The sequence below is a fragment of the Sardina pilchardus genome, chromosome 9 (assembly GCF_963854185.1).
Source record: "Sardina pilchardus chromosome 9, fSarPil1.1, whole genome shotgun sequence".
Lineage (NCBI taxonomy): Eukaryota > Metazoa > Chordata > Actinopteri > Clupeiformes > Clupeidae > Sardina > Sardina pilchardus.
Genome location: NC_085002.1, coordinates 9,694,742 through 9,717,259, shown reverse-complemented (window position 1 = coordinate 9,717,259; position 22,518 = coordinate 9,694,742). Strand labels below are relative to the sequence as shown.

At 41.8% G+C, this 22,518-nt stretch overlaps 2 protein-coding genes and 1 long non-coding RNA gene across 3 annotated transcripts; 2 read left to right on the top strand and 1 right to left on the bottom strand.

The window, feature by feature from the left end:
* Positions 1–248: 248 nt before the first annotated feature.
* On the bottom strand, positions 249–4,699 carry rdh20 (retinol dehydrogenase 20). The gene is made up of 5 exons (XM_062545649.1): positions 4,131–4,699; positions 2,277–2,375; positions 1,357–1,505; positions 1,119–1,250; positions 249–954 (listed from the first exon to the last, which is right to left on the bottom strand). Exons 1-5 carry the CDS (start codon positions 4,581–4,583, stop codon positions 834–836), a joined length of 954 nt encoding a protein of 317 aa, XP_062401633.1. The 5' UTR covers positions 4,584–4,699; the 3' UTR covers positions 249–833.
* A 3,879-nt stretch (positions 4,700–8,578) lies between these two features.
* si:dkey-7k24.5 (somatomedin-B and thrombospondin type-1 domain-containing protein) lies at positions 8,579–17,015 on the top strand. The gene is made up of 5 exons (XM_062545422.1): positions 8,579–8,977; positions 9,305–9,496; positions 15,153–15,231; positions 15,345–15,527; positions 16,898–17,015. Exons 1-5 carry the CDS (start codon positions 8,758–8,760, stop codon positions 17,013–17,015), a joined length of 792 nt encoding a protein of 263 aa, XP_062401406.1. The 5' UTR covers positions 8,579–8,757.
* Positions 17,016–19,139: 2,124 nt separating this feature from the next.
* LOC134092412 (uncharacterized) lies at positions 19,140–21,197 on the top strand. The gene is made up of 3 exons (XR_009940220.1): positions 19,140–19,261; positions 19,435–19,524; positions 20,788–21,197. It is a non-coding gene; the product is annotated as an uncharacterized LOC134092412 (long non-coding RNA).
* Positions 21,198–22,518: the final 1,321 nt, after the last annotated feature.

The following is a 22,518-nucleotide window of genomic DNA, read 5'->3' as shown; positions in this document are numbered from 1 at the left end:
AGTATCTGGTGTGTGAACACATGTTTGTGGTGTGCACCGTGTTTAGGAGCTTTGAGTTCTTGGTGTGCATGCAAAGATTTCTGGTGGATTTCTGGTATATGTATACATATTTATATATTTGTCCATATGTCCATAGCTATCTCTGGGTATAGAAAGACACATACTTGTAGATGCGCTGTGTGTGCGTGCAGGGAAGTGTACTGTTCGACTCTTTAATATAGACACACAGCACTTATATTAACATCTGTGTTGTGTTTATTTTATAGAAATGTTAGTTTAGAAAGTTTTTAATTCCAAGGGAGAGGATTAACCAATTACAAAATATCGAGACACACTTTTGTTTCAATGGCAAGCCATAGTGAGTCTCGTTAACCTCATCCTCCTCTGTGCTGCTATGCTATTCAGGTTCGTAGCTAAACACGTCAATGAGGCAAGTCAGTGGTTGGTGATTGTCTCAACATAAAGTTTCTACCTAAACCTGAATACATAGCAGGACTCAGAGATGGATCATATCCAACAATTTAACTTACATCGTTCATTATCAATTTGGCATATTGAAGTTCAGTGGTTCAATGGGCATTAATGGTCAACTGGTTTCAGGGCTTTTATGTACAAAATTATATTCTAGAGAGTTCCAATTGGGAAGGTGTGTTTGACTGCATTCCAATGCTCTAAACAGACATGAAGGATGACTCAATAATAAATACATCACAACCAATCAGGCACTCTCGTGTTGCTCTTCACGTCAGCGCTATGATTATAACAGCAGGAGTTCCAAAAAGAATTATAAAACTGTGGGTAGACATGACATGTTCACAACTTCTATGTGGTGTCTATGCAGCGTTGATGGCTCCATTGGCTGTCTTGTTCTTCTTTTTCTCAATGAAGGGATACATGCTCCTGTCGGACCCCACAAAGCGATAGGTTGCCACATTTGCATCCCAGGGAAGCAGCCTGCAGGGAGGAGAGAGAAGGAAGCTTAGCTGGAGGGAGGAGTAAGAGGATGTATTGGAAAGACTGCAGAGCATTCTTAATCACTCAGTCACTGTAGGCTTACATGGACAGCCTGAATCTAAAGGTTTGTGTGTGTGTGTGTGTGTGTGTGTGTGTGTACTCACGTCTTAGCTATATACGGGATGTATGTCAGTCTTGGAATGCAAACAAGTGGTTGGTCAATAAGAATTGCATTCATCGCCTGCTGGACTACATAAACAGGATCCTGAGCCGACAGAACCATTTCTGCTTCATCCCTGCAGGGGGCAGAAGAGAGTTCAGCACACTGCTGTCTTACCAGATCTGCCTTGAAGATGTTGTGGCACTGCCCCACTCACGAGTGTAGAAGAGAGCATAGCCTACCTGATCTTGCAGCCGTCAAACATGTCATTGTCAATCAGGTAGGGACAGACCAGTGTGGTCTTTATGCCGTCATACTCTTCCTCTGTCAGGAGCTCGTGGGCCAAAGACTCATGGAAGCCAACAGCTGCAAACTTACTGGCACAGTAATCCTGCACATTCACCCGACATCATCGATCACAAGTAACGGCATGGATGAGAGAGAAAAGTGAGACCCTCTGTAGATCAGCTATCAGACAGCATTTGATAACACTCATTCTTGCATTGAAATGTCTTCCCCTTGCTTATAGCATTATAGCATTTCTGTCACAAGTTTGCACTTTACAACTGTCTGGAGTTATCACAGATGAGATTGCAGTGAGATTAACTGTACTGAACTTAGTTTGACAAACAGATTACAGTGAGGTTGTTTGTACTGTACTGAATTTTAACACAGATTGCAGTGAACTTGTCTGTACTGAACTTAACTTGACACAGACAGCAGTGAGGTTGTCTGTGCTGAACTTGATACAGAAGGCAGTCAGCTTGTCTGTACTGACCTTAACTTTGCACAGACGGCAATGAGCTTGTCTGTACTGAACTTAACACAGATGACAGTGAGGTAATCATACAATAACAGTGGCAGATAATCATACAATAACAGTGGGAGACTTCAGGAGACAATCAGTCTACTCTAATCAATGTTTGTTGATGTGAATAGACACGATAACCCTGGCGCCTTATATTATCCATGTTTAGAAACAGTACAGATATCATACAGTGCCACTAGAATCATTCTTTTAGTGTCAAAGTGACCCACTAGTGAAAAAGGCAAAGTTTTAAATAACACATTAGAATATGGGCATACTGCAGAACATTAAACCACATATTTGAATATTGGACATAATGATCAGTTCCACTTTCTCTCACCCTGCCGGTCTTACCTCCACACCGGCCGTGGCAAACAGGCCCAGGACGCTGGCCACTGTGACAATGTGGCCATGGTTATTAGCCTTCATCTGGGGCAGGAACGCTTTCACCGTCTGCCGTGGACAGATCAGACAGGGAGAAGCATTAGGAGAAGCAGCTCTGACAGTGAGGAGTGCCATATACGCAGAGATCATACTGTATCCCTTTAAATCCCCTAAAAAGACCAGATTTAAACATACAGTAAATAAGTAAGTGGTACTTGTTGAAGTTAAACAGTGCATTAGTTTGCACATTGAACTCAGAAAAAAAGGGTATGGATTATTAAAGTGACTACAACAAAGCAAAAGTAGAGAACTATGTAAAGCCCTTATGCTCTCTAGGCTTCTTAATGGGTCAGAATCAGGCTTGATGTATGCTTCTCATTCTAACTAACCAGTAAGAGGATCACCCTGTGTGAATTGTACAGATTTTTCATAGGCTGAATGTAAACGTGCTTAGAGAGGTCAGGCCATGTGAAGCTATGTGTTTTTAGCCACGGCGTGTCACGTGTTGCAATGTGGTTCAGAGCCGAATTATTAGCTACACTCTTCCATTCATAGTTTTCCACCCACATAATCTCATGAGCTAGTGGTCAAAGTAATTGATGACGTGATGATCCTCCTACATTGCAACTTGTGTGACTGGAATTTTTGGAGAGCCAAAAAGGCTCCAAGTGGATGAAGTGGCTAATGCTATAGCCAGGTCTTGCTACTCATAGATTATTTATGGGAGTTGCTGTTACATTTTTTATGATCCCACAGAAAGTCATCGAGAGATCACCAAAAGGCAACATTCTGCTGCTTATGGCAGACTGAGATATAAATGATACACGCCAATCTACATGAGGTCCTGGGGCATTGATAAGAGGGGTGAAATTTAAATTGGATTGGCTGTCGAGCACAAATAAACAGCTTTTATTGTTTTATAGACTTTGACTACCGCTGCTGGACATAAAGTTGGAGCTGCTCTGTCCTGTCCTGCCCTGCCTGCCTGTGACTCAGAAACGTCATTAAACTCCTTTAATGTTACCGTGACTCATGGCTGACTTTTGGTTAGATTACCTCCCAGAATGTGGTCATGTGCACCCCTGCTCTGCTCATCCAGTGCAGTATGGGCTCAGTGGCTCTGGAGGTAGAGGAAGAGCTTGCCAGTTCGACTCCAGCTCCTCCTGACCTTGCTGAAAGGTCCCTGAGCCAGACAATGAACTCCAAACTGCCTCCAATGCAGTTAAAAGAAAGTCCTTACAAGGCCATACATTCTATCTACTGGTTTACTGAACACAGGTGATATATTATCTGATCTACCTGGCTGCTAATTAGGACGAGCTGGTTTACTAAATGGTTGGCTCAAATACTTGGCAGGACTTTAACTTTCTCAACCCGGGATGTCCGCCTCTGCTCCAATGAGCAGGCTGGCACCTTCTGGCGGCCTCTACCATCAGTTTATGACTATAGGCTCTTCTCATTCGTCTTTTTATCTATCCTCCCTCCCTTCCCTCCTCGGTCCTCTGGCTCGTTCCCACTGATATATAGAGAACGCTGGATAGACTATCCCATTGTTGCCGCCCCATCATTCTTTTATAGATCAGTTGGAGCGAGGAAGGAAGGAAGGGAGGATAGATAAAAAGACAAATGAGAGGAGCCCTATGTGTGTGAATGAGTAAATGTGAGGGCTAAAATCGTATTGTGAAGCGCTTTGAGTGCTTGGAGGAGTAGCCAAGTGCTAATATGAATGCAGGTTTTCAGAAAATAGAAATGAGTGATCGGTTCTGACAGTAGGACTAACAAACCATCTCAAAATCCTCTACCCACAAGACCAGGAACACTCACCCAGAAGTGGGCATGGCAGTTGACCTTCAGTGTCCTCTCCACCAGGTCATCTGGGCAGTCCAAAAGCCGGTACCCTGCCACCACGCCGGCATTGTTAATCAGAAACGTCACATCCCTGCCCAGGTCCTTCCTGACGAGATCGGCCATCTTGTACACCGTGTCCCGGTTGGTCACGTCCACCGTGTACGTGTGGGCCGTGCCGCCGGCCTCGCGCACCAGCTTGGCCGTCTCCTCGTTGCTCTCGGCGTTCACGTCCCACAGCACGACCTCGGTCCCTTGGCGGACAAACTCCAGGGCGAAGAGGCGGCCCAGGCCCCCGCCGGCCCCGGTGATGAGCACCAGCTCCCCCTCGATGTCCTTGGTGCGCGGCCTCATGACGATCTGTAGGCACCCGCGCAAGATGAAGTAAACCACGTCCAGCAGCATCATCTGCATGTCCATTAGGATAATCATGGCGGCTGGCTGTTTGGGGCTGGACAGATGGCGGGTTTCTGGGGCTGGCTGTGTGTGTGTGTGTGTGAGAGTGCAGAGCTGCAGACGGCCAAGCTGGGTTTCCCTGTGAGGATCTCGCTCGCTCGCTCAGTGGGTCTCTCTCCAGGGTGCGCTGGGGCCTCGGCGCGGGATTTATGCAAGGATTTCTGACATCACTAACCCCATCCACGGATTAGGGTGGAAATATGTTGAGCTACCAATAAAAACACCTTTGTTGCGAAATCAACGATCATATTTACCAGTGTCACCCGTAAAAGGCACCCTTTACTCTCTAGATTTAGAACTTTCCAGACTTTTTAGAACTTTCGAGACTGAACGTAGGCTATATAACAGGAGTCATGTATGTAAATCAAATAGGCCTACACACTTACATTACATCTTTGGCTATGTGATCCAAGTTCTACAAACCCCATTAATACAGTTTTGTGCACCACAATAAATAAAGTTATTTAGTAATCTGAGTGCTCCGGTCATCTCTGGGTTATGAACTGAACTCAGTGACCTGTGAGATCACTACAACTGAAGAAATGAATCAGTTTATAATGGAGGTGTGTTCCTCATCCAGTCATGACATTCTTACAGTGGCATTCACACCCTATAGATCAACAAGCAGCCACTCTAACCACTCTGCAGAATCAAAGCCTCCTCTAATCACTTCAGTCCTCATCTCTCGTCCAATGTGAGCTTTTACTGGAAAGCATGGACTCTTTCTGATCTAAATCAAGTTTGGAGCTCTCTGGAGTTTATATGATAACCTTATTTAGTGCTGTACATTTGAAATGTTCAGTCAGTCAAAGAAGAGCGCAATGTAACAATGGAAAAACATTTTGTGGGAGGTATTTCTGTTTTTTTGTGGGGAAAGTTGTGGGGAAAGTTGTCCTAAACTTCGTTTTGTTTTGGTACCACTGCTCTTAAAAGCAAAATTTCAGTGAGTTAGTAATTACCTCTAACCCCAAATAGTGTCTGGAGAAGAAACACTCTGTGATGTTCCTCTGTATCATATCATGTTGTTTTTGTCTTTCCTTTGTCTGTCTGTGGCTGAACCATTCATCTATTATACACACACAGTATATTGGCGAAAAGATGATTGTTTGATAGATATTGGTCTGTACTCAATGCATAGTGGATCAGTCAGGAACCTCTGCTTAATCTACAGTATGTCTGGTAATGTCTACATCAGTGGTTTTAGTTTGCTTATTGAAAGCAGTGGTGACCTAGTATGTACTCAATGGGCTAGATTTCTTTCTGTGTGCCTGGTGTGAGAGGGCCCCACGTGTCTGAGTAGAAGTAGTAAGGAGATCTGGAAATGTATATGCATGTGCAGTTAATCCTTTTGAACGGGGGCAGGGAGTGGATGCTAGATTCTTTAGTGGGGGGACATGTAGAGCGGTTTGCCTTCAGAACAGTGTTTCCTTGTGTGGGATGTTAATCATCACTCAATCATATACAAGGTTGCCATTTACGGAGCAGGCAAATCTGGAACTTAAACACTGAGCTTTTACCAGTGAGAGAGAACTTTGTAGAGCACAAACTGAAGCTAAAACTAAATATAGCTAAACCTAAAATACTATCACAAGATAGCACTTTTTCAACTGTAGTAATAAGCTTTTGTTTTTTGTTTTTTCACAGAGAAAGTTGTTGAAATCTGAAATGTTGTGATACATAGTGGACCTATTCCTCTAAACTTAAAGCAGCATTCCTGTAAGAGGGTGGACAAATCAAAATCCACACCATTTCCCATTCGGGGCTGCTAGTTGCTGTGTCTTTACATCAGGGCTATTCAACATCATCACCAAGTGGGATAGACAGGACGACCACTGGGTCTTCGTGGGCCACCCAATATGCTGGGCATCTATATGGGGGCAGCCGTGGCCTACTGGTTAGGGCTTCGGACTTGTACCCGGAGTGTTGCCGGTTCGATTCCCGACCAGTCCACGGCTGAGGTGCCCTTGAGCAAGGCACCTAACCCCTCACTGCTCCCCGAGCGCCGCTGGTTGGGCAGGCAGCTCACTGCTCTGGGTTAGTGTGTGATTCACCTCACTGTGTGTTCACTAATTTGGTTAAATTGGGTTAAATGCAGAGAACGAATTTCCCTTACGGGATCAAAAAAGGAGATATGCTATACAATATTCAGCTAGTTACAGTGATAAGTTCGGTATTTGTAAAACAAACCTCAGTGAAACTGACAAACAATAAGCAGCTTTGTAATGCCTCAATCAGGTGATATATCATATGTATTCTTTGTGAAAGAGCCTTGTAAAAGGCCTCTAGCGTCGGGTGACAGGTCAATGTCCAGGCTACATGAAGGGACGCTATTATAGCTGACCGAGTGACCAGGGGGCAACTTTACTCCTTTGACTTGCATAGTGCCACTTAACAGTATATTCCTTCTAGCGGAGTAGCCCTGCTAGTTGAATAGCCCTGCTCTACATCATCTCCTCAATTGGAGACTTTTAGTGGACACTGGACAGTAGTTCACAGTGTTATACCTCCAGCAGGTGTTATTAGAGCAGCTCTGACAGGACAGCTTACCTGGCACCAGATGAGGTGTCTGAGACAGCTGGGCGCAGGGTCGCAGGAGTCACCTTATAATACACAGACCTCGGTTAGAGCTCAACACTGATTGCGATCAGATGGCAAAGTGTGTTTTACAAAGAGAAAATAAAGCCTGTTTGTGATATTCTAAATCGATATAATTCTGCCAAGTTTCAGAGAAACCTTTTCTTTTCACACTTACAAAGGTAAAAATACTCTTTTATCTGCAAGGTCTCTCTCCATAGTATCATTAAGAAGTGCAAATGTTTTGAGTCACTGGCTTAAAGTTCACACATACACACACATGTACATTCACACGCCTGCACGCACACATACATTCACACAAACACTCTCTCTCTCTCTCTCTCTCTCTCTCTCTCTCTCTCTCTCTCTCTCTCTCTCTCACACACACACACACACAGGGAATGCCTGGGAATGTGTACATGAATAGAGGCCCATATTTCAGCCTGCACTGCGGTATTGTTTTTTCTGCATGAATAGACCCCAGTAAGGGGAATTAAATTAATCCACCCCTTTCACATGTTTGAGCATGAATGGCCAGTAGAGAAGAGTTAAACTAACTTGCATGGAAGGGAGGGTTTTGAGTGTGTTTGTGTGTGTGTGTGTGTGTGTGTGTGTGTGTGTGTGTGTGTGTGTGTGTGTGTGTGTGTGTGTGTGTGTGTGTGTGTGTGTGTGTGTGTGTGTGTGTGTGTGTGTGTGCATGTGTGAGGGACAGAGAGAGAGAGAGAGAAAGAGAGAGAGAGAGAGAGAGAGAGAGAGAGAGAGAGAGAGAGAGAGAGAGCCCATTCCAGCCTCAGTAGACTTGTTACACAGTTGCTCTGTTGGTAAACATTGCAAACATCCAATGAGATGCACTTGGTATTACATACAGTACATCCAATGATGTCAAGTCATAATGCCATAATGTTTATATGTTGTATAATGTTCATAATGCCATAATGTTTCACCAAAACATATGTTTATAAAACGAAAAAGTGTCTACAAAACCCAAAATAGTTAGTAAAAAGCCATTCTAAATAAACCCAGAGGTGCCAACAAAGATGTATAATAGTGTGACGCCAACAATGTCTACAATTGTCTACATATTTAAGGAATATTTGTAAAATGTTTGTAAAATGTAGGTGTCAAAATAAGCTGTATTCGCTTGTTCTGTTGGGCTACCTTGTGTAAAACGTATTCGGTATGTGGTGTATGAATTAATAGTAGGTGAAATGAATGAGTCATTTGGGATGAGGGAAACTACTATTACCGGACGCTCTTTCCCTTTAAGGGAGATACAGTGAGGATTCACAAGTCCACCAAGAGGCGAAGGTCAGCACCGTCTGATAACACTGCGCGTAGTGTGACTGTGTCCATCAAAAACTCCACGAGCAGTGACACATAAGGCCGGCATCTCTGAACATTTAACACGCAAGGCGTGTTTAGGTTTCACTTGAACTCTGCTCGGGTCATTTCCAACTTTGTTGAACCTGTTGAACTGAAAGCTGTACTGGACTGAGACAGAAAACCAAAACATTTTAACAACGTTTCCGATGGGTGCGTAAAATCGTTGTCCAGGAGAACGGGCTCGCTCGTTGACATGTTACCTGGTCGTGAAGGTGTGTGGGCACTTGTTGTCCTTCTGCTAGTTCGGCGAGGTGAGGGAGGCTGTAGGAGCGCAGGCCTGTGCTGCCCTGGACGAGATCTGTCTTGTGTGACTCAGGACAGGAGGATAGACGGGGGCAACGGAGACTGCTTCTGCGACCAAGCCTGTCTGTCTACGCTGGACTGCTGTCATGACTACGAGTTCGCATGTCCAGGTATCTTTCTTTCCAAATATGCGATTTTTTGCATGACAACTTGAGGACAACTTCCTCTTGCCGCACCCCTTTTCATTGTGTAGCCTCATTGTAAGGTTTCATGTTTTAGGGTTTTAAGTTATAGCCTACAGAAATAACGGTCATCAAAGTTATTTTGTCTAGGCAATCGTGGTTTTCGACGAAATAAGCAAATAAGCTAAAAGGTTGTGTTACACTTTTAATTCACTGTAGGCCTAGTAGATGTCAGCCTGATGGAATGATAAAATCCTGGCAGCTGACTAAGCAAAAGTTAAACAAACTCTATGTCTCCCCCCTTCCGTCTGCCAGCCGTTCCGTGTGTCGTGAGTGAATGGACTCACTGGTCGGGATGTGCGGAGCCGTGTCGTGCCACAGTGCGCGTGCGACAGAGAACCGTACTGCAGGACTCCCAGAACGGCGCGCATCCATGCCCGGCGCTACAAGAGAACGCAGGCTGCGCGGAGTACCACGATCGACAGCGCCAGTGTCGTCAGACTCTCGGTATGGTAAATAGGCAAATGCCTGTGTTGTTATGGCCCTTTCATTTAAACCAACCCCAGAATTTGTTGTTAGATGTAATCCATTGTAATCCATCATAAGGTAAGCAGTAAACTAATTCATAATCCCTAATGTTGGCATACATACTGTACACATAATGAATTCATAATGACCTGGAGATTATGTCAGTGTTACTTTAGGTGAATTCCTCACTTTTAATTAAATTATTCAGATTTAATACATATAGGTCTACTGTTTGCCAGCCAGTAGACAGTCCTGTGAAATAAATACATCTCCTCAGGCACATTAGAGACCGGGTATGTTTGCGCGATGTTGCAATGCAGAGGCCTGTGTAGTAGAGATAGGTATATACTACTATATGGACACATGATGAATTCATCATGAAACCTTTACTTACCTTTGCTTTTGTGTAGGCCTACCGAGAAGTGACACCCTGATACTCCTTTGTTTATGGTTACTTCACATGACTAGTAAGACGCATTTGTTCAATAGGAGTTCATGTGAACACATGAATGATTTAGCATGACATCACCTTTACTTACTGTTTTTGTGTGCCTTAAAGTGAAGTGACACCCTGATACTCATTTGTTAATGCCTACTGAATATAACTTCTCTAGCAATACACATTTGCAGAGCCTTTATAGATCCTCTAACCAGAGGGCATAACCAAAATATTGAGAGGTCTTGGGGAATATATGAAGGGCAAACCTGGTGACAGAGGCAACCGGGATGAAACCCAGCTAAAAGATCACTCGACTCTCATTGAGTGGACAATGACATATTGTCTGGCCAATAAACATGCTGCTGGTCCAATAGGACATCTGCTGAAGATATAAAGAAACTAGCAGTCATGTTTTCATAAGTTTATCATTAGGTAATGATTAATTGAAAAGTAAGCATTATGTAGTCAAGTCAAGTCAAGTCAAGTCAAGTCAAGTCAAGTCAAGGTTTATTTAATCCATTTACATGGAAATTACATTGCTGTGCACTCCGTCATGCCCACATAAAACACACAATAAAAATAAAATAGCCTCCGTGGAGGGTACTCTAAGACATACCTGCGCCGGTAGTTACAGACACTGATAATATTTAAAATAGTACAACAAATACATAGGATACCAGTAGTAGATAAGTTAGGACCAAGCTCAAGGTTCGGAGGAGCAGTTTGTTGTTAAATAGTAATAACAAAGAGGAAAGACCTTACTCAAGGTCTCTAAGGTGCCTGAGAAGGAGTGTAGAACCTGATAATGTAATAAATCCCCGATAATGTAATAACCCCGATAATGTAATAAACAAGTGGCACTTGAGTCCATTGAAAATGTAATACAACCTGATAATGTAATAACTTCCCGATAATGTAATAAAGTGCATTTCCCAATAATGTAACACACTTTTTACCAATAATGTAATAACGGATTGCATTAACGGGAGGTTATTACATTATCAGGTTAGCCTTCATTTCGCAGGTCCTGATAATGTAATAATCCCCAAATATTGTAATAATTTAACAGCAGACCACCCATTTCTCGGATTCAAGTGGTGATACTGTGTAAGCAACGCAAGCTCAAGAGCTCTAGCGCCGCCAACAGGTCTGAGTTGGACATGCATGAATGTTCATTAACTTTTGACCTGTCCATTCATTTTTAACAAACAATGTATCACTGGAACCCTTGGGCCATATTGAATTTTCTGCCATCTATGATTTGATCCATAACCTTTAAAAGGTTTCTCTTGTCACACAATTTTGTAATCTTCTCGAAACATCTTGAAATTCAAGGGTGTTTGGCCGTGACAGCCAATCAAACAAGACGTAGAGATCACGAAAAACAGGAAGTAAGCCAATTTCTCAGCAACGCTTTAACATTTTTATTATGACCGTCGCTAGCATAGCTAGCGAAGCGATCATATAGTCGTTGTCAAAGTTTTTTTTTTTTTTTCCCCGTCATATTTTTGGTCAACAATTCCCGGGACACCGTAACACCGGGACACATGAAACTTGGTGGGCATGTAGCCCCAGTAGACTTTTACGGAAATATTTTGTTTTGTCCCCAAGGGTCACTCCACCCCCGCACATACATAACTACCTGAACCGTGGCACCGAGGATGACAAAATGTTTATAGTATATTGGTCTCAAGAGCCTGCATCAACTTAGCTTATAACCAGTCATTTGTGATTTGCACCCCCATGGTAAAAATTGAAAATGCAATGTAATATTACTTTAATTGCCCCTATCTTCAGATGAGATGTTATGAACTGCACCAAATTTCAAGTGTATGATTAACCTGACATCCTCTGGGAGTATGCCAAGTTTTGTGGAACTTCATCCATGGGACTATAACATAAATGGATTTATGTGTGCATTCAGGACTGTATACCCATCGGCCCATAGATGGTGGTATTAAGCGAAGGGTTGCTCTGGGTACTGGATGCTACGGTCATACACACACACACAAACACAAACATGCAGGAACACACACACACACACACACACACACACACAAACAAACACAGACAAGCACAGGCACATACACACACACACACACACACACACACACACACACACACACACACACACACACACACTCACACGCATCAGCACACACACACGTACATAATCGATTACACAAACACATGCACAAACACGCCCACACGCATGCACACACACACCCTCACACACACCTCACACACACACACAGATGCACAGTGCACACACACACCTCACACACACACACACACACACACACACACACACACACACACACACACACACACACACACACACACATACACATCTTTGAGTACGTTTTGTGAGATGCAGCACTTTGTGAGACCACCGGAGCTGAGAAGTGAGTGTGTGTGTGTGTGATATACAATAGCCTGTGTGTGTGTGTGTGTGTGTGCATGGATGCGTTTCTGTGTGACCGTGTGTGTTTGCATGTGTGTGTATGTGCATGTTCTGTGTGTATTCTGTGTGTGTTCTCTTTCTTTCTATCTCTCTCTGTGTCTGTGTGTGTGTGTGTGTGTGTTCTGTGTGTATTCTGTGTGTGTTCTCTCTTTCTCTCTCTCTCTCTCTCTCTCTCTCTCTCTGTGGGTGTATCTGTATGTGTGCCTGTGTGTGTGTGTGTGTGTGTGTGTGTGTGTGTGTGCATGTGCGTGTGTGTGTGTGCGAGTGTGTGCCTGCGTGTGTGTGTGCGCGAGCACGTGCGCATGTGTGTGTGTGAGTGTGTGCCTGCGTGTGTGTGTGTGTGTGATCTGATATTGGAGTAACAGTGACGGCAGAGAACATAGTGAACATATACACATAGAGACACATAAAACACACACTAACAGACAAGCAGACACACACACACACACACACACACACACACACACACACTCATAGACAGAGAAGCACTCATACACAAAAGCAAGCGCACACATTCACACACTCATTTACATACATAAAAGTGGCAGTAGGGGATGGAGTGGGTGAAGGAAACAAAAGCGTGCTTGATATTTGCAGAGAGAATGTGCATCTAGTTTTAATGGCTTTTCTGGATATAAGTTACTTTTGTTGTGTGCTAAATTAAATAAACAGTTTAAATACAGTACCATTGGAGTTCAAAGGTCACCATTTCTGTGGTATCAGATGATCTCATGAATCTATGTAACATGTTTGATTATGATATGTTAAAGGATAGCTGAGAAATGACCTTACTTCCTGTTTTGCGGCCATGGCGTCGTATTTGGATGGATGTCACAGCCAAGCTGTTTTGATTATTATTTTTTTTTTTTTAAAGCTGTTTGACACATTTGCTCAGCTTGGCCTGAAGATCATATGCCAAGTTGCATAAAGATTTGACAGAATATGTAGCCCCCTAGTGGTCACAGGTCCCCAGGATGATGTTATGAGTCTATATACCAAATTTGGTTGAGATATGTTAAAGGGTTGCTGAGAAATAAGCTTACTTCCTGTTTTGCGACATCTATGGCAAGTTTTATAGGCCGTCACAGCTAAAAGCCTTTGAATTTCAAGATGTTGAATGCATTCGTGTGTCATGGTATAAAGATAATCTGGGCAACATTTTGGAAAGATTAGACAACATTTGTGTCAAGAGAAGCCTTTTAAAGGTTTTTGATAAAATCAAAGATGGCAGAAAATCCAATATGGCTGAAAAAGACATAAAATATACATTGAATTCGGCTTGGCCCAAGGGTTCCAGTGATACATTGTTTGTTAAAAATGGATGAACAGGTCAAAAGTTAACCATTCATGCCTGTTCAAATTTGACCTGTTGGTGGCGCTAGAGCTCTCCAGCTAGAGTTGCCTACACAGTATCACCACTTGAGCCCCAGTTACGAGTGGTCTGCTGTTAATTTATTACAATATTGGGGAGTTATTACATTATCAGGACCTGCAAAATGAAGGCTAACCTGATAATGTAATAACCTCCCGTTAATGCAATACGTTATTACATTATTGGTAAAAAGTGTATTACATTATTGAGAAATACACTTTATTACATTATCGGGAAGTTATTACATTATCAGGTTGTATTACATTTTCAATGGACTCAAGTGCCACTTGTTTATTACATTATCGGGGTTATTACATTATCGGGGATTTATTACATTATCAGGTTCTACAAGGAGATTTATGTATTGCACCCAGTATTGTCCACCAGCTGGCAAACAGTAGGCCTATATGTATGAAGTCTGAATAACATTGAATTGGCAATGAAATGAGTGAAGCATTCACCTAAATCTACCACATTAACATAATCTTTAGCTCATTAGGAATTCATTAGGAATTCATCATGAATTATATTTTGGTGGAGTGCTATTTGCACATATTGATTGTACACTAAGCAGTATGAATACAACTGATTAGGAAATTGGGAATTCATAATTTATAACAGAAGAAAACACACTGATAAACCCTAGTCAATGAGAATGTATTAGGGAGGAAAAGCACATGAATTCATCATTTGTTAATCCTAAATTAATGTTGGGGGGATTGAAATACTTAATAATGATGAATTACCGGATTTTTCCGGACTATAAATCACACTTTTTTTCATAGTTTGACTTATAGTCAGCTGCGACTTTTATATGAAATTTAACATGTTTTTCAATAATTCCGAAGTGAAAGAGGAGTAAACATTACCGTCTACAGCTGCGAGATGGACGATCTAGACTTGTGATAACCAGAGCTGTTATAGGCCCAACTGTACAACTGTGCAGGCCTACCCCTGAAACATTAACTTAAAGACAACTGGACTGGAAAGACTGGATAGGCCAAAGAATATCTGTTCTTGTTCTTGGATGCTCTGAAATACATTTCTAAACTAGAAATCCATCCATTTCTTTTTTAGTTATCTTGCCAACAAACAGACAGACAAACAGACAAACATACAAACATACAAACCCTGATGAAAACATAACCTCCTTGGCAGAGGTAATAAATGCAACTTGTATTCCGGTGTGACCTATATACGGATTTTTCCTCTTCATGAGGCATTTTCTGACTGATGCGATTTATACTCCGGTGCGACTTATAGTCCGGAAAATACGGTAAGTGTTTGTTCATTCTTAACTAGTGTGTAACTAATGCTAATTTGTGACCATTCTTGTAAAGTGTTCCCTAAACTCTTGCAGTGCCAGCTCTCATTACCACTGGTGGCTATGGCAATGCCAGAAAAAAGAGGGATGTCCTGGACACTGGGGACATTGCTGGGTGAGCTTTGAGAGCATTTTTTTTCTTAATGTATCAGAGTGATAACATATGATTTCAAATGTCAGTCATACCTTGTGTGTGTGTTTGTTTGTGTGATGGTGGGGTGGTGGCAGGTACTGCGTTGAATTCCAGCTCACCTCCCTGACTGAGGGCTGTGCGAGAAGCGTTGGCGCTCACACCCGCTGGATGCAGTACCTGCGCGAGGGTCACCACGTGTGTGTGGAGTGCCAACCGCCGGCCCTGGCCTCAGGACAGACACACTGCTCTGGAGATGGAGAGAACTCCACCGAGGACGGGTAAGTTGACCACAGGGGGAGAACTGAGCCAACCAGACTGCATGTTGTAGGAATAAAAGAGAGAGATCCAGAGGGAGAAAATGTACCTGGTTGTTGCAGGTTGGCTGTTGTGGTCTCAAAGGGGCTCTAAGATTGAAATGGGAATCAGAAGAAGCAGAAAGATTTGTGGGACAAGTTTGGGAAACACTTAGAGGGACATTTTGTTAACTAGTTTGGTTAATAAGCGATTTGATTGGGTATAAGAATAGAAATGCAGTCTCTGAGATCTTTGAAAAACTCCAGGCAAAAAAAACCTTTTAAGAATAATGTGGGGATTCATCATGTATGGAAGGCCTACATAATATCGTCAACAGAATCCAAAGAAATGCACACAAGGACAGGGCTGAAAAACAATGTTGGATGGCCATGCTCTTTGGGGCCTCGGGTGGCACTGCATTAAGAACGAACATGATTCTGTAATGAAAATCATTGCATGGGCTCAGGAGGAGAACTTCCAATTGCCACTGTGCTGCATTTGAACAGCCTGATGCTCCATTCACAATACTGGTTAAATATCCACCATGCAAAGAGTCATTTTAAACATGATCCGGACACACCACCATCTTCTCAGGGTCTGAACCCATTTAAGATTAACAGAGTCAATGTGGGAAACTGTCCTGTGACCTTTTGGATATTATGGACTTCGGACATGGACTCCAGGCTATACCCAACATATTAGTAGTAGCCCACAGTTCAAAAGATGGTTTGGGGGTGCTTTAGTGCCTATGCCATCGGCGGCTAGCACTTGAAAAGTATTTTGGAAACAGGGTTGTGGAGGGCTACATATCTGCATGGTGTCACAACCCCCTGTGCCCCCACCATCTCTGTGCAGTCAGTGTTAACTAGTCTGTTATGCACACCTGTAGAGGGGTGTTGCTGGGCATTTAAGAGGGGTCGATGGGGGGCATCTGTCATTTGGGCACTTGGTGCTGTGGAGGCGTTGTTTCTCTTTACTTCTCCCTCTTTCTTTCTAATAACTGAGGGATGATTCACACTCACACTGTCACATCATTATTTTTCTTTCTACTGGACTTTGACTGCAGTTATTTATTATTTTTGATCACTTTAGATTAAATAAATGTTTGGTTAACCTTACTCCTGTTCCTTATCGTTTTAAGCCAGTTGCAACAGTCATGTTCTTCACTCTATTTCAAACTATATTCAACCAGTAGATGTCACTCTAGGACCTCATATTGCAAAGGAAAAAACAACTAACATGGCAAACAAAATGTGTCTTTTTGTGTACTTCTATAGGTATTCGCAGATGTATATGTTATTCCATATGTATAGATACATTGCATAGTGAGATTTCTTGACCTCTGTGTCCATAGGAATGTGTCTCTGCAGTGGCAGGCCGTGGGCAACCCGAGGTGTAGAGGATTATGGAAAAGAGTCCGGCGCCAGGAGTCCTGTACCTGCCCCTCTGTACACAGCTTCCTGTTCATTTAGCTATTCTACTGTACTGTACTCCACACACACACGCACACACACACGCACGCACGCACGCACGCACGCACGCACGCACGCACGCACACACACACATGCGCACACACACACCCGGAACAGGAGAAAACAGAAGTAGTTTCACTGTCAATATTATTGCAGTAATATTTGTTTTGGTTGCACTGCACATACATGCATACATTTCTCTTGAATTTTCAAGTTTTCAAGTTTCTGTTGAATGTAATGCCTTATCTTTTGGACATCCTTGAATACTATGTTGGTAGGCATAGCTTGCTTTGAGGCAAATACCCTTGAGACATGCATATCCATTGTTAATATATTTCTGTTAAAAACAGTTGTCTGTGCTTGTGAGCTGGAAAATAAATATCTTTACTCGTTACTGTGGGGTGTTAAATGTCTGGCTTAGATATAAAGGGTGAATTCCCAAAGCTGGGAGTACTGCACTGAAAAAAATGGAAATAGGGGGTCATTGATGTGACACGAATTAATCTGGTAGATGCAACAGGATTGTTTTACATTCCGTTTGCAAACATGTTTTAATTTAGTAGATTTGAAGAGTTAATTTTGAATGTTGGATGTATTCATTTTTCTCACGTTAATTGGAAGTGAAAATTTCACGTTCAGATATACTCCAGAGCAGCAGGTGGCTGTAATGCCTAGTTAAAACAACCAGCGGTAGAAGAAGAAGCGTTTGAATCGTGGTCACACTGGATATTGTTGGCCAAAACCTAATCGCTGCTGGTGACTGTATGTCATGAAAACTGAGGCTCGAGTTAACCTACTGAAAGGTAAGTTTATCAACCTTATGATCATGTTATATTAGGCAGCATATCTCCTAGCAGTTTTCTTGCAGTATAAAATCGTTGCATTGTGAAGCCTTGATGTCTTTTTCCGCGGCTTTTTTTAGTTAGTCTAACCAGAGCCCGTCTACGGAACCTAGCTGCTACCATGAAACCAGCACTAGCTAGAAATGTGCTGCAACCGTTGGCTGGTTGGGAAATTAATAAATAAAGCTTAGAGCTAAATATTGTCCATTAGTTGGATAATGTACTTTGGAATTTCGTGGAGAATATGAATGTTAGGGTAGGTTGCATGAAGAATATTAAAAAGGTGTATGTTAATGAAAGCTGTGCGCCACGTGTGTTGCTAGCAAACTGCAAGGAAAACCTTTTACTGCTAGTGCTAGCATAGCCACGTGGACATATAGTTCCAGAAAGTTTGTACCCACACTATGAACATAAGTATTTTGATTTGTTTGTGCCGCAAAATAATAATAAAAAAAACGTGCTCAAAAGATTTCTTAAAGAAATCAAACTTGAATATGTTTAGTGACCTTAGTTCACTCTAGCCCTCCATCAATGTCCAAATGACTCCAAAATAGTTGGAATCATTTGTGCATGTTTGTGCAGTCAACATAAGCATTTTAGGAGCTTATATTCTTACATTATATACCGGTACTCTCTTTTTCCATAGTGATCCTCACACCCAAAATCATTTGTTTGCATGCATTCATTGATTATAGCTTTCCTTGTGCCATAAACAAAATATTTAGGCATGTTTTGATTTGTGCATTTGTTTTGTGACATGTTGATTTGTGTGCTTATGAATAGAGTTGATGTAATTGTTTTTTCTCTTCCATAGGTCCATGTTATTGCACGCACTTCCAATTGTAAGTACTGTCATCAGTTGTATTGCTTCTAAATCAAATTCAATTCAAAATTAGGATCTACAAATTTGTGTTTGTGTTAAAAATGTGTCAATTCACATGGAAGTCTGAATTTTGGTAGTACATTGTAAGTATATCATTTTGCTTGTTATTGATGTTAAGATTGACGTTTTAATAATGTGCCTATTGTCTTTTTTTTATATCTGTTGCAGGGTTAGGTGGTGGAAATCTGGAGCTGTAAGGGATGCAAAGAAACAGTATCAAGTAGATCCACGCTCCTAAATCATTACAAGCTTAAGCATCCGCATTTTGGACGTAGTGCTCCCTTTCCCTGTACATACCCACACTGTCCTTGCACGTTTAGAACGTGGAATTCAAATCTGCTTTCCTTCCTGTTAATGCTTTTATTTCAGATCAACGCAGAATTCAAAAGAATTACGACGCACTTCAATCCAAGTTCCTGTCTCAGATAGACCTTCACTCTGACAACCTGACAAAGCTGTTCCAAAAGAGAGGGGGACAAATAGGGAAAGGTCTCCAGTCATGTTCTCAATGATTGCTTGATGTGAGTGATACTGGGTCTTAAATCATGCAAACCTTACAAGGGATTTTGATCATATTGATATTTCTTCACATTGTATTTGTCAAACTTTTCTTTCTTTTTCCATGATCGTTTCCAGCAGTGGTTGACTTAAATGAAGGTTAGATTCACCTGCTAATCAAATTTTTTTATTTCAGTGTGATATAGATGCTGGCTGGGAGTGTCTCCTGAAGGGACTTTGTATGTACATGGGGGAAGATCCTGAAAACCTTGTGCAGGAATATGTGGTATGTACATTCTCAACACTCCACTTCTTGTATTACGTAAAGGGGAAATCTAGTGTAAATCCCATAGCCCTGTTTAAAGGAACATTTCACCGTTTTTTCATATTAAACTACGTTATTCCCTTAAATAAGACGAGTTGATACATGCCTCTCACATTCAATGCGTGCACTCACTGGCTCTGGCGTGCGGCGCAACTTTGATAGCACTTAGCTAGCCCAATGCATTCATTAGGATCCAAACAGAGATGAAGTTAGAAGCGACCAAACACCTCCATGTTTTCCCAAAATACAGTTACACGAGTAGTCACACGACCAAGTATGGTGAGACAAAATAAAACGTGGTGCATTTGTAAGCAGGTAAGAGGGATAACTATATTGTGTGGCGCAGTAATATCCTCACTTTTGCACTTTCAGTTTCACTTTGGAGTGAGGATATTATGGCGCAGAGTCTAAATGCTCCCAATGTTATTCCGCCACACAATATAGTTATCCCTTTTGCCTGCTTAGAAATGCACCATGTTTTATTTTGTCTCACCATACTTGGTCGTGTGACTACTCATGTAACTGTATTTTAATAGGGAAAATATGGAGGTGTTTGGTCGCTTCTAACTTCATCTGTTTGGATCCTAATGAATGCACTGGGCTAGCTAAATGCTATCAAAGTTGTGCCGCGCGCCAGAGCCGGTGAGTGCACACATTGAAACGTGAGAGGTATGTATCAACTCGTCTTAATTAAGGGAATAGCATAGTTTAATATGAAAAAATGGTGAAGTGTTCCTTTAAGCTCACCACATGCAGTCCATTGGAAAAAGAACGAGACAATATGGGAAAACATAGGCCAATTCATGGACAGGCAGCTTAAAGAAGACTATAGGGCAACTGAAACTGAAACTAAGGAGAGATGCCCCATTAGGTCCAGCTGCCTGTCCATATCTTTGTCTATACTGTGCCAAAGTCTCATTCTTTTTTCCTATGGACTGCAGAATGCTGTGATTGTTAAATCCTCAATGCTTATTGACTTAAGCCATGTAAAGTAATGTAACATTTCAGACATGACTACTTTCTGTAGTGGTCTCTTATCAATCTTTGGATCAAATCAAAAATTCTGGATGTTTTTAGTATGGTATCAGAATCATAAATTGGTGAAATTCAAGGTTTATATTGCCATTATGCTTTGCCTATTTTCACATACATTAATTTCTCAATAGAGCTTGGTTAAGGGGTCTAATTTCCGTACTGTTATGTGCATTTGTCTGTCTTAATCAGGGCATGGATGAAGTTGATGTCAGTGAATCCATTGAAGACGCTACTGTCGGGATTTACGTTCGGAGAGAACATGAATCAAGTGAACCGGAGGACATTTGTTTCTTTTTTTGATGCGCAAAGGACTTCAACACATCTCACTTTTTGGTCTCTTGTTCATCTCTCACTCTCTCTTTTTCTCTGTCACACCAACACACACATACTAACAAACACACGCACCTCACACCCATCCACATAACTCCAGCGACAAACTCCAGTGTAATTTTTGCCACCATGTTTGGCTCGCAGCATAGACCACCATTGTCTTCCTCTCTCTATCCCCTTCTCTTCCTCTCTTTCTCTTCCCTTCTCACTCTCTCTCCTTCCCTCTCTCACTCCTCTCTCTTTCTGTGTAGGATGTCTACTGTACTGTAAAGTGTTGGATGAAAGCATTGTGTACTCATGTAGCGTTCAATAAAAAAATGAAAAGACTGAAACTGACTGGCTCATTTCAATACAAAGATGTACTACTAGGGACATTTCTTTATGAGTTTAATTTGTATTAGCATTAAGAATTCAAGTTAAAAGTATCATTTAAATCTACTTCCATTAACATGATAAAATTACTTTTACATTACACAATAAATTGGTATTACATAAGTATGAAGGTAACATCTTCATTCAACATGATTTTTTTATGTAATACAATGTGATTGCATTGTGTAGGCTTTACAAGCAACGATTAACTAGAACCAAAGTGTAAAAATTGGGTCAGTTGGACACAATCTGATCATGTGGGACCGATGTACACAATAAAATCATGTAAATTCAACGATTTTTTTTTTTCAGTGTGTGCACTCCTGCTGAGATTGTCTGTGTGCCCCAAGGCTTAAGCCAGCCCAGCGTGACCCAAACTGGCCCAACAAAGCCCATCCTCCCCAATCAACCAGCCACCCAACTCATAAACGATTTCCTGAGAATCAAATCAATCATTTGTATGGTTTATTGAAATTTTAGCCAGTTGAAAGGAGGGAATGTTCGTTACCAAAAGAAGGTGAACAGTTTGACACAATTTTCCTTGTTTACAGCACATGTACTGGCTTGAGTTAGCCACGCATTTGAACGGTCACAGCTCCAGAGTTACAACATGCATGAGCAACAGAACATTTAGTACACAAACGACCTCATAGAAAGTCAACAGGTAAAAACGTACAAAACACAGCCTCAAGACCTACAAACAACAGCATAAGGAGAGGTGGAAAAACGGGGACTAATACTCTTCTCTGTCTCTCTATCGTGCACTCTGGTACTCTTTAAATACTCCATTTTCAATTATAGATCTATATCAATAGCTTTATACATTTTTAAATTCTCTTTCATGTATAACTTTTTTTCTGTATTTGTTTTATTGTACAATATCTTTAAGAAAGGAACATGAAGACTCTTGATTGTGCTTTCCAGTTTAAAACATGTAAGCGTACAAACCTTACCTACCATAACTGTCCTCCTGTTGACTATTTCATGTTTAAGGCGCTTCATTTCTAACAGTGGTTGTTGACTAATGGGTGCGAAACAAAAATCATGACAAAATATACAGCATTGAATAACAATGAGCTCACAGGTATGGTACGAAGAAAATCATCACAGTTTATCAGTTGAAACACCCAAAACACTTGGCTCAGTAAATCCCATGTTTATTTGCCTTGGAGCTCCAAGAGCCCTGTCTTTTTGTGTATCTATGTAAAGTTGTGTATC

Bases quoted from the DNA above. Each gene is read 5' to 3' on its own strand.
- rdh20 (XM_062545649.1), bottom strand. From the start codon at position 4,583: ATGATTATCCTAATGGACATGCAGATGATGCTGCTGGACGTGGTTTAC. The intron at 2,376-4,130 runs GTGAGTGTTCCT...TGTCCACGGCAG, and splicing joins ACTGCCATGCCCACTTCTGG to ACGGTGAAAGCGTTCCTGCC. The intron at 955-1,118 runs GTGAGTACACAC...TCCTCCCTGCAG, and splicing joins ATCCCGTATATAGCTAAGAC to GCTGCTTCCCTGGGATGCAA.
- si:dkey-7k24.5 (XM_062545422.1), top strand. From the start codon at position 8,758: ATGTTACCTGGTCGTGAAGGTGTGTGGGCACTTGTTGTCCTTCTGCTA. The intron at 8,978-9,304 runs GTATCTTTCTTT...TCCGTCTGCCAG, and splicing joins CTACGAGTTCGCATGTCCAG to CCGTTCCGTGTGTCGTGAGT. The intron at 15,528-16,897 runs GTAAGTTGACCA...CTGTGTCCATAG, and splicing joins GAGAACTCCACCGAGGACGG to GAATGTGTCTCTGCAGTGGC.